General features: G+C 44.4%; 1 protein-coding gene across 1 annotated transcript; it reads left to right on the top strand.

The window, feature by feature from the left end:
- Window positions 1–4275: 4275 nt before the first annotated feature.
- On the top strand, window positions 4276–6034 carry LOC119646525 (ras-like GTP-binding protein YPT1). The gene is made up of 2 exons (XM_038046989.1): window positions 4276–4582; window positions 5050–6034. The coding sequence occupies exons 1-2, from the start codon at window positions 4403–4405 to the stop codon at window positions 5494–5496; spliced, it is 627 nt and encodes a 208-aa protein (XP_037902917.1). The 5' UTR covers window positions 4276–4402; the 3' UTR covers window positions 5497–6034.
- Window positions 6035–12220: the final 6186 nt, after the last annotated feature.

The following is a 12220-nucleotide window of genomic DNA, read 5'->3' as shown; positions in this document are numbered from 1 at the left end:
AAATCAAATATGGAAAGAAGCCTAGGTTTTGACAAAAAAGGCAAATGTTAAGAAATCTGCCACGCCTCTTATGTCAGAGGCACAATTCTAAGAATCGCTCCTGGCCCAAGTGGCAGGGGCGCCTTAGGTTGGTCCACCAGGCAGTCATCCAAAATACTCGATTCACGAAGCCAAGTCTTTGTCATTCAAGCAGCTCAAGTTGGAAGAATCCGCTGATTCGAACTTTCTAGCCCTATGGTCTACCGCCCGAAAAGGTCAGATAAACTCCCAAGTCAACGCAAATCAAAATTTAAGGGGCACTAAGCCATACTCTCAAATCGACTCTGTGATATTGCCAAACAAACAACTCCCTTGAATTTTCTGCCAACTTGAATAGAATTCGCATCCTAGCCCTTTAAAAAACTTTCGAAATCAATTTTAACTCCCACCACACTTGTCTGTCAGGCTATAACCTCATAGCAAAATCCAGCAAGAATAGATATGGTGGGGTCGCTATTGCGCTCGCCGTAGAGTTCACAATTTGACGGACGTAGACATCATCATTGCTGAAACAGCCAACCTAACACCCAATCTAACGATTGTATCGGCTTATTTTCCCCCTCCACTAACAGCAGAGTTTTTACAACGGAACCCAATAAGCTAATCAACTTCCTGGGGGCAGGCACAACGTTCTCGTGGTTAGGGACTTTAACACCCCCTCGAACTCCGCTAGTGATCGTTACACTTCTGCCAAAGGCCATGTTTTCGAGGAGTTTATCAGTAGCTCCAACTCCCCGATATCACAATATCAAACTCAGATGCAACAAACTGGCTGGGGATACTCTATAGGAAGAGATCTCCAACAGCCATCACCGACCAACCCACATTCAAAATAAGAGGATTTCCCAAAACTATGCGCCCAAAATTGGGCACACATACCTCCACCTCAGAGTCTCCATCATCACCCTCCGCCCTGGCATTCAAAAGATAGCTAAAACCATCATAAATTAAATCACTCTTTCCACCTTCATATCAAAAAGTAGAGAGACCTCCATTCCGGGCAAACTTTAGAATACTGTCGAATCAAAAAAACTTCAAAACTTTTATCGAGACAAAAAACAACTGGTTTCGAGCCGTGAGGGAAGCCAAGGGAAACTCCTAGCGTAACATGTGGATGAAAATCCCCGACTGCAGATCCTCTAAAGAATTCTGGTATCAAATCAATAGGCGTAAAACTCTTCAGGATCCAAAGAAGTAGTGCCTGAACCTTATAAAAGGACACTATAATAGCGGCTCCGTCTCCTTCCTCATGATCCAGGTAATCCCTTTGGCCTCCCAGCCCTTCTCCTTGCAAGAGTTTCAGGTGATCCTTGACAGGCATAGAAAGCACTTTGCGCCAGGCACGGACGGGATCATCTGCACCTATATGCAGTGGCTGAAACAAGCGGCACAAGAAGTACTCCTGGTAACTTTAAAAGCTGTATTGCTCTGCCAAAATCCACCCGAGGACTGGCGAGAGGTTAAATTCGTCCCGGGCCCTAAGAAAGGTAAATCTCAAAATCATTTCAAAAACTTTAGACCGATCTCCAAATTAACGAACGCCATGGTTAAATCCAAGCTTGTCCAAGCTTTTGAGGATCTCCCCTTGTTCCCGGTGAAAGCTACACATGTCTACATGCTTAACGCCAGTCAGTAAAGTGGACCATTACCTAATACGCCGTGTAAAACTTAATGAGCTGAGGACAGAAATTAAAATAAGTGTGCCTCCTAACAAAGCTCCTGGTTATGAACTTATTACAGGGAGAATACTAAAAGAATTGCCAGGAAAGGGTCCAGTCAAATTATTACAAATAATTATGCAGCTTTTAGTTTAAAATACGACCCCCGATAATGGAAAGTGGCCGAACTTATCCAGAAGTCCCCAAACCAGGGAAGGAACCAAGTGGAGTCGAATCGTATCGACAGCCAAACAATTTGAAAGGCTTTTCTCCTTAAGAGACTGAAACAAATCATTGAGCATCGAAATCTAATACCACTTCATCAATTCGGTTTCCGCGAAAAGCATTCCACAATTCAACAGGTGCACAGGATCACGAATCCGATCGGAAATGCATTGGAAAATTTTTCTAGATGTTGCCCAGGCGTTTGATAAGGTGTGGCATGAAGGTCTATTGTATAAATTACAGAGGGATTCCCAAAAATACCATCTATTCATCGACTTTAAAGCCGCCTATGATAGTATGTACACGGCCATGAGAAAATTCGGTATCCCGACGAAACTAATAAGACTGACTAGGCTGACCCTGACCAATATGCGAGGCCAGATAAAAGCAGCAGGATCACTCTCTACACCATTCGACATCAACAACGGTCTACGACAATGGGATGCGCTATCATGCATCCTCTTTAACCTGGCCCTCGAGAAAGTGATCCGTAATGCTGATGTAAATGCAAAAGGTACGATCCTCTTTAAGTCCACCCAACTACTGGCCTATGCTGACGATATCGACATCATGGGAAGAACCACCCGAGTCGTACAAACTGCCTTCATCCAGATCGAGCAGGCGGCAATCGGGGCGAGATCTTGGGGTGCACATCAATGAAGGCAAAACAAAGTATATGCTGGCAACGTCATCATCGAAAACCAACCAACTAACAACATCAAACCGCACTGGTCAAACAGGAAGAATAAGGATAGGAGACTGTTGAAAATTTCTCCTATCTAGGGTCGAAAATCACAACCGATAACAGTTACGATGAGGAAATCCGCGCGGTTGTTATCAGCCAACAGAGCCTATTTCATCTTACAAAAACTGTTCCGCCCGAAACGTCTCACCATAAGGTCAAAGCTCTTACTGTACAAGACTATGATCTTGCCAGTCCTCATGTATTCCTCGGAAACTTGGGTTTTTAACAAGAAGAATTGCGAACTCTTGGCCGCGTTCGAGAGAAGAATCCTCCGAAGAATTTTTGGCCCCCTACATGAGGATGGACGATTCCGTAGCCTACACTATGACGAAACCATGACCGTGCGGTTGTGAATAAAATCCGGCTCAATAGGTTACGGTGGGCGGGTCACTTAATCCGTATGGATGAGGATGATCCCACCCGGAAAGTCTATAAGGGCAATATCTATGGTAAAAAAAGGCGTTCCTTATTAAGGTAGGCCTAGACCGGTTACCGGTTGTTGCGCCGTTGATGGTGAATCTTGCGACAGTTATTTACTTTCAGTAGAACTCGTGAATTCTATTCCACAGATCTAGTTGCAATATTAGATGCACCGGCATCTAGAAGTTCTCAAAACGAATAAGTGTTGGGCCAGAAATAGTAACCCATAAAACTACAGATAGTTATTTTTATTTTTTGAGAATGGTGGGGTCCTAAGTAAGTAAGAAACCGTAAAGCCGTCGTCGCCTCACATTTTTGTGAAGTTTGGGTGCTAAGCCCTAAACGAGGGGTCCGCGATCAAAAAAAGACGGAGTAAGTTGCTCCCCATTTGGTCCGATCCCGCATTAAGTTGATGCGGACTTAGGACCCCACAATTCTCAAAAAAAAATATTTCCAGCTCTGGCCAAACTCTGGTCAATAAGGCGGATTTACGCTCAATATAATTCGTAGTCATGTCGCGTTCTGCGAATTATATAAAGGAGCACTCAACATCTGCGAGCCACTGCGGTCACGCTGCTCCCAGGGCAGAGGTGAGGCAGCGTCTGACGATTTGCCTCTGCCCTGGAAAGAAACCATAAAGCCGTCATCGCCTGATATTTTTATACAGTTAGTTAATTAGTCGTGGGTCGCACCTGTAATCATAGGAATTTCTAAAATAAAGTTTTATTTTTAAATAGTCCTGCATTTATTATCTTAATATATTTATCTTACTTAGATAGGCGTCATGAATGTTCACCAGCAGCCAAAATGGGTCAACAATTTTTAAACACTTCAAATACTAGTAAATCTTGCCACTAAACATATTTACTTTGAACCTATAAACGAACCTCAGCGTTTAACTTGCTGTTCCACCGATATTACGTCGTTCCTGGAAACGGAAGTGACAGTAATAAGGTTGTCATATTTTCCAAAGTACTGGAAACGGACACATTTCGTTTAGAAATACTTTAAAAGATTATTACATGTTCATTCACTTGGACTTATGAAAGAAATCCACAAAACCTTTTATACCTGTAACACAACATTTATCGTCACATTGTTTACCGCTACTTTTCGAAATACACTCCGCGCCATTTCATTTCCAAGCTTGCGCACTCCATCTTTAACAAAAGTTTAATGCCAATGTCATGCGGTTATTTACACTCATCAGTCCATTTGCTGTCATTAAACAGTTCTCGGTGTCCCGGTGGACTTCCATCTGCTTCAAGATTCGCATTTAGTTTGGTGCCCATAAACAATAGGTAGCCACACAAATATGGCCACAGTTCGGGTACCGGAACAGAAAGTGATTCTCTGTGGTGAATATGGAGTCGGCAAGAGTTCTTTATTTCGACGTTTCGCCACAGACACCTTCGTTACTGCGACAGATCGTAAATCTACCTTGGGATTGGATCACATTGATAAGGAGTACACAGTGGATGGGAGGCCCATCAAGGTATTCAACCCCTTACTGTTTGCTATGTAAATTTATGGTAGCGGATTCCTATTTAGGGAGCAATTAAAGCTTTGAATTAATGACTGGGTGTTAGCCGCTGGACAGGGGCTTGGTATGAAGGGGGGAAAATGTTTGTCATGAGTAATAACTAAGTAGGTGGAGTAATTGGTAGCAGCTGGGGGATTGTATTTGGATAAGCTAAGCCCACTGGGATATTTTTGGACTAAACTCATGGGGTGCACCTATATAGGGCTAAGTCTATTTAATTGCTAATTTCTTTCTAATTTCATTCAAAATGAAACCCTTCACGGAACCAAGTTCAATTTTCACAAAATAGACAAGACCTTCCCTGTGGGGGCACATACTCTAATTGCTAACTACCTGACACCCTCCACTAGCATTTCCCAATATTCAAATAACCATTAATCGATTCAACCTTGACCACTACAACATCTTGAATTTTGCAGCTCCAACTATGGGACACTGGCGGCATGGAACGTGTCGCTTCGATAACGTCCAGCTACTACAAGTTTGCGGAAGGTGCTATTCTAGTTTTCGCCCTCGACAACGCTTCATCATTTCACTCGCTCTCCCAACACCTCCTCGATATTGTCACATACGCAGAAAACGCCAAAATATTCATATGCGGTAATAAATCGGATTTGGAGGGTCGTGAACCGCAGGTCACTGATGCAGAAATGGAAGCATTCTGTGAGCAGTGCCATAGTCTGATAAGTGCAACGTACAAGACTTCGTGTCGCACGGGGGCTGGAGTGGAGGAAATGTTTGAGGACATTGCTAAGGTGCTGGTGGAATCGAACCGGTCACGTATGGAATTGCAGGCCTTGGAGCAGCATGGCTTCAAGATTGACGGGTCCGAGGAGGAACCGGTGGATCCAACGTGTATTTGCTAGTATTAGATGTTGTTATTGTTTTACTATTGTCACTAAACACTTTGTGCTGGGGGGGATGGGAGGAATTGACTGCCCTTTGGAGGTGATCCGACTGTGTTGGCCTTAACTGACCAGTGATTAGCTAATTCTGTCCACCCGTAACTCATACCAAATGGATTTAAGTATTAGTTATTGAATTTTCTACATTGCGGAATGAACAAAACCAATTCTAGTTGTGCTTCTTTTACTACTACTATTACATACCTAAACTAGTTCACTATTAACAATCATTTTTAACGAATCGTTATTTATTTAGTTTTTAAGATTATTGAACAAAGTGGTACTACACACACACAATTGAATGGATCTTCAGCGAATCCTGTCCGAACTAAGAGGAAAGGATGAACCTAATTATACTCTCGTTTTCGGTAGTTACATGATAGCGCTTATTAATATTGCTGCTAGTTGCACTATGGTTTTATACAGGAAAGTAAGTAGGTACCGTCCTAGATGGTGATGTATTTGTATTTTGTCGAATAAAAACTAAAAAAGTAGAAAACATTTATTTTATTAAATTTAATTGATTATTGCATTGGTCTACTTGAGATACAATGAATAGGAAGATTTGTCCAACCAGAGAGGCATTGTTGCCCAAATTAGGTTTTGGGTTTTGGTGTTAATCACTCCCTTATACAGCGTGCGGCAGCATAACTTCCTTTTTTAAAATGCGCGCCACTCAGTTAGTTGATCTCATAGCGGAGCGCTAGTGGTCTCGTTCAAAAGGGGAGACTGTAAAGTTTTGTCCCGACACGGTTCAGTCGCCATCATGCGTTGGAGTTTGCCGTTGAGGTTTACTTTTCAAGCGGATGTTCGGTTATTGCAACACAGCGTGCATTTCGGAATCGCTTTAATTTAGCCCCGTTGGCTCCCGTCCCAGACCGCAAATCAATTGTTACATGAGTCACTACATTCAGACAAACTGCAAGTGCGACAAAAGGAAGATTACTGGAGTCCGTCGGCCCGTTAGATCACCTGAGAACATTGAAGCAGTGAGAGCGTCAATGTTGCGATCGCCACGGCATTCTGCGCGCAAACACGCATCTGCCCTTGGACTATTCGATCGTTCTGTGAGAAGAATTCTTCGTGATGATCTTCATTTTCATCCCTATAAGATGGCGATAGTGCAGGAACTTTCAGAACGTGACTTCAATTCTCGAGTGAACGCGTGTGAGCTTCTTCTTGATGTCGTTCCCGAGGGTGCTATTGTTTTTTTTAGCGATGAAGCCCATTTTCATTTGTGTGGGTCGGTTAACAAACAAAACATGCGCTACTGGGCTGACGCCAACCCTCGAGAATTGCATCAAAGGCCTTTGCATTCACCCAAAGTCACAGTGTGGTGTGCAATTTCCTCAGCTGGAATTATTGGTCCCTGGTTTTTTGAGGAAAATGAGGTTACAGTGACAGTGAATTCGGACCGGTATGTAAACATGCTACAGAATTTTTTTTCCCACGGCTAGAAAATTTGCATTTAGGGGACACTTGGTTCCAACAAGACGGTGCAACAGCACACACTTCAAGAGCATCGATGGCTGTTTTGAGGGAACACTTTCCAGAGCACCTTATCTCAATTAGAGGCGATTTGGAATGGCCGGCACGCTCTCCCGATCTGTCCCCTTGTGATTTTTTTCTATGGGGTTTTTTGAAATCCCGTGTTTATGTGAACCGTCCAAGAACCCTACAAGATTTGAAGACCAACATCCAAGAAGAAATTGCCAACATAACACCTGCTATGCTAACAAGAGTCATGACAAACGCCAGAAATCGGTTTACGAAATGTATGGAGAATGGGGGACGTCACCTAACAGATTTGATCTTCAAAACAATGTAAATAAAAACTTGAGACATGTACCTACATTATAAAAAATAAATAAATATTTTCCGATGCATACAATAGTTTTTATTGAGTTTTGAAAAAAGGAAGTTATGCTGCCGCACCCTGTATATATTCACAAACACATGATTATGTGTCGTATTTATGACGAAAACTGCCTGATGCAAGCCCAAGACGGCATAAGGAAAACTAATTTGTTTTTGGAATTGAGGGATTCCTGTGTCTGCATCCACTTGGTGACAGGCGGAACAACTATTTTGATTCGTTCGTTGACATTTCTTTCGACAGTAATTGATTAGAGTAGAGTGGCACTAAACCCATCCCCACTTTCTCCTTCTTCCTTCCCCGCGGAACCGCCACAAAGTATTACTTCGCGAGGAGGATTCATTTTCCTCTTCTCGTACAGGCAGCATGTGTCACTTGCCAGAATGTCTATCGGGATCATTCCCGCAATAACACACGCTACGTCGCCTGATATTGTTCTGAAGGCGCTGCACATCCTTAGCGCCACTAAGCGATAAGTCATATTTATCCTCCTCCGATTACTTTCACACGCTAGCGTTTCCTCCCAAACCGGCGCCGCGTATAATAGTGTGGAGCGAATCACTCCAACCACAAGTAATCTGCGACCGTATCTTAGACCTCCAATGTTAGACATCATCCAAGCTAATGATACGCTGGTATTTGCCGCTTTCTCAGAGGCATAGTCCAAGTGTCCCTTCAATCATCACCCGTAGGTATTTGATAACCGCTTTGAGGTGATGATGTGACCACCAACACGAATATTAACCGTGTTCCTCTTCCTACGGTTGGTAATCAAGACCAGCTCTGTCTTTTATTCCCCAAGGTCAAGCTGAACCATCTCCAATCACGCTTTTATGGCGCTAATGCTTTTGTTAGCGTTCATTTCAACGGCCTTAGGTTGTTTCGCGAAGACAACCACAGCTAGATCATCTGCGAAACCGATTATCGTGGCCTCCTTTGGCACAGGAAGGATAAGGACCTTATTGTATCCATCCGCAGGAGAGAACCCAACACTGAGCTCTGTGGTACTCCTGCAGTGACGGTGTACTGCTTGGATCCTTCATTCGTGTCGTACCAAAGTGTCCTCTCCGAAAAGTAACTGTCGAGGAGCTCAGTCAAATAACTAGGGACACCCATATTAGCCAGTCAGCTTTTTATCCACTCCCAGCTAGCGGAATTGAACGCATTTTTGATGTCCAACGTCACCACGGCACAGCATTTTTTAGACGACATCGCGTCTCGAGCCAACTTCAAAACAACGTCTACGGCGTCGATCGTTGAGTGGACTTGTCGAAATCCAAATTGTCGCTCCGATAGTCCATCCTTATATTCAATGATAGGGAGCAGTCTATTGTAGATGACCCTTTCGAACATCATTCCTGCCCAGTCAATGAGGCAACTCGGTCGGTATGATGATGGGTGTGCTGGGTGCTTATTCGGCTTCGGGAGCAAAACTAGTTTTTGCCTCATTCACCGATCGGGGAAAACTCCTTCTACCAAGCATGTTCCAAAAACGCTGATAAACCAGTCGGGTCTGCTCTTAACAGCGAGTTTAAAAGCTCTATTAAGAACAACATCCAGACCGGGAGCTTTGTTGTCACCAATTCTTTGACAAATCTGCGCAAGCGCCTCCTCAGTTACCATAGGTATGGTGTTGACGTCCCATGCTTGCTTGTTTTTTGCGCTCCCCTTCATCTGGGAGAAGAGCGCTATCACGATGTCGAGCACAAGACCCGGGCAGGTCACTTGCGGTGTTCGCCCTCTCATCTTCTTCATAGTCACCCTGTACGCTGTCCCCAGGGGCTTTGGTCTGCCTCTGCGCAAAGTGCCTTCAAGCATTCTTGCTTACTGGTCCGTATAGCCTCCTTAAACCTACCTTGCAGGTTCACATATACTTGCCGTTTCTCGTCGAAGTCTAGTCTTCCTCTAGATCGTTGGCAGATCCTTCTAGCTCGAAAACATGCATCTCGTAACTCCGCGATCTCTTTATTCCACCCATAGTTAGAGCGCTTTTTTGCGAGGGCCCGCCGCATCGGCACAGCAGCGTCGCATGGTGTCGTTATGTGTCCCATCATTTGCTCTACCTTTTCTGTAGCCGCACCACCGGGATTTTGGCCTCCAAATAGCATCTCTATGAATGCATGCTCTTCAAACTTTTTCATGGATCAGCCCCGGTTTCCACCTCCGCGGGAACGCACATCACCGCATGGCCCATATTCGATCTGGCGGAAAATTGCCTTGTGGTCGCTGTGAGTATAATGCTCACTAACAAACCATGCCATTCTCTCCCCCAATGTGGTACTTACATATGTCAGATCAACTATTGACCCCGATCCTGGTGTTCGTAGTGCGACTGCCCCAATCCACGATTCACGCGTTGAAATCGCCCGCTATGATCTTGGGGTTCGACTTCTTGCATCCGAGACTAGCGTACCTAGCATTCCTTCGAATTCTGCTATCGTCGCGCTTGGTGGAGCATAGCAACTATATATATAGATACCAGTTATTTTTGCCCTGACGAATCCAACTTCTGGAAACTCCATCACTTCTTGAATGGCTTGATTTTCACACGCCCATATTGCCGCCTTGCCAGTTATATCTGCTGTCCAGGCACTGCTCTTATTATTGCGATAATGCTCGCTGATTATGGCAGCTTCGATTCCCTTCTCATCTGCGAGAGAAGGTCTTGCGCTGCCTCGCAGTGGTTGAGGTTGATTTGTATCAACCTCATTTCTTTGCTGCATTCAAGGCTCTCCTAAATACTGGGCATCTGCTGCTACCTACAACGTGCCGACAGTCGACGCCCTTTTTCTCCTTGCAAAGGATACATTCAGGCTCAGCCTTGCCCTCCTTGAACATATGACCTTCTCCCCCACATTTTCTGCAACTTTTTGACCTGTCACGGTCACCGGTGCATTTCGCCGCTATATGGACAGATTCCAGGCATCTAAAGCAGCACTTGAGGGACACCTGCTCCCTGAGTCGGCAAACGACCCAACCTATTTTTACTTTACCAGCCGCCAGGGGTTTGAACGCTGCTTTAGCTGGTAAGCTTATAGTTGCCGTTTGCGTGCCTCCGTATGCCTTCCTCAGTCCTTTGATTGCGGAATCTTGTAAGCCAAGTGGTCCGACCTGGTTTTCTAAGGCGTTACAGATGTCCTCCTTGGTCGTGATTTCATCAATGTCCTTATATTGTGCAACAATCTCCTGCTTTCTGGCCCGTACTTGTGCTTCTTCCCCTAAGGACTTCTCCACCTTGCCGAGGAAATTTTCTACTGTTTTGCCCGGAGACTTCTTCAGCTCCAGCATCAAATCTCTTTTTCGGGTGCATATGATTTGAAGAAAAACAATGCTACGTCGCAGAAGGATACGAGAAAAACTAAACGACGCCGTGACTAAGGCAACCAATCCACGCTGACAGCCGAAAGGATAGTCAATAATGTAGTTCTTCACCCTGAAAGCAATACATGCGATATGTCCAATAACATGATGTGCGCCATTACCTATTTGACCCCATTCCGCTGTACATATCTTCAATTTTTTTCTACTGCTTCTTCAGCATTCTATTACCCTTTGAATACAGCAACATTGAAAATAGCGACATGTTGTTTGCATATGGTATTGTCAGCGAGAATTATCGTGAGGTGTTACTCGATTATTAACTATGCTTTTTCAATAGACGCGTTCCGGATAGACGAAGTTTTGCAAGGGTATCAAGACATAAGACATACGGAAAGCACTCCCTAGCATGGCTCTAATAAAATTGCACTGGCTTAGGATTATAGTTCCTAAATTGGCAGGCTGTAAAGGAGCAGAACCGTCGGCATGTGTCGGGCATGATATATCAGGAGCACACATGGTGACAGTGATCTTTTCTAAAGCCACAGTACTAGAGACGGAAGATCTTATGGGCCTTCTGATTGCTCAGAATGAGCACCTCTAAACGCGATTATGGAGAATCTTCAAAAGCAAGATGGAAAGTAAAGGTAGACTCCACACGATCGGTGTCGATGACCGAACCCTGGAGGTAATCAAACGTCGAAGTTGTAAAGGGGGAAAAGCCGTGGAAAGACAGTTCGGAGGAGACATCAGGTTAAAAAACTACCGAGGTCACCGAGGGAATCTCGGGCATCATAGGGGTGGAAAGAACTGGATCAAGCAGGGAAATAGACCTGCTGCCCAGTGAAGGGGAGAAGTTGGTCGACCTGGACCTAGATCTTCAAGAGCTTCATGTCTGAGGAGGAGGGTTATACTCCAACAGGGGGGAAGAGCTTCAAACAACGGAGCCAATAGCCAGCACTAAGAAAGCCCAAAAACTTGCATCATTCTTAAACGTAATTTAAAATATATATGCCTTTCAGAGTTCCTGACCTGGGAACTTGTGGCTATCCCACACGTAACTAGCAAGTCTGCGGGAGCGTGTATGGCAGGCCTGAGAGCGTAGACTACAAGACGTTTCGTTCGAAAAAACTGGGCATTTGACTTATCACTTTTCAGCAATACTTCAACACAACGAAGCTTGCCTGCATGAGAACACTAAAACATGTTCGGGAAAGTCGCCTGGACAGTTGTCTCTACCCTGGCGACAAATCCGTCAGTAACTTTTGTAAAAAGTGAGTATAGTATTTAACCAAGGAAGAATTAAACGCTTCTCAAAATTACTGCGATCTGCCATAAGTAAATAGCGGACTTAGGAACCCTCAATCCTCAAAGAAAAGTTTTTGTAGAGATGAATAATGCTTAGCTCTCTGTAATTGCTTTGAAAGTTGTACCTGCCTATATTCCTGTCGCGTACACATCACAGTATGTCTGGGAAGTCTGCGTCAATAT

This window comes from Hermetia illucens, chromosome 1 (genome assembly GCF_905115235.1).
Source record: "Hermetia illucens chromosome 1, iHerIll2.2.curated.20191125, whole genome shotgun sequence".
Taxonomy (NCBI): domain Eukaryota; kingdom Metazoa; phylum Arthropoda; class Insecta; order Diptera; family Stratiomyidae; genus Hermetia; species Hermetia illucens.
Note: the sequence above shows the minus strand (reverse complement) of the source record. Positions and strands in the feature narration are given on the sequence as shown.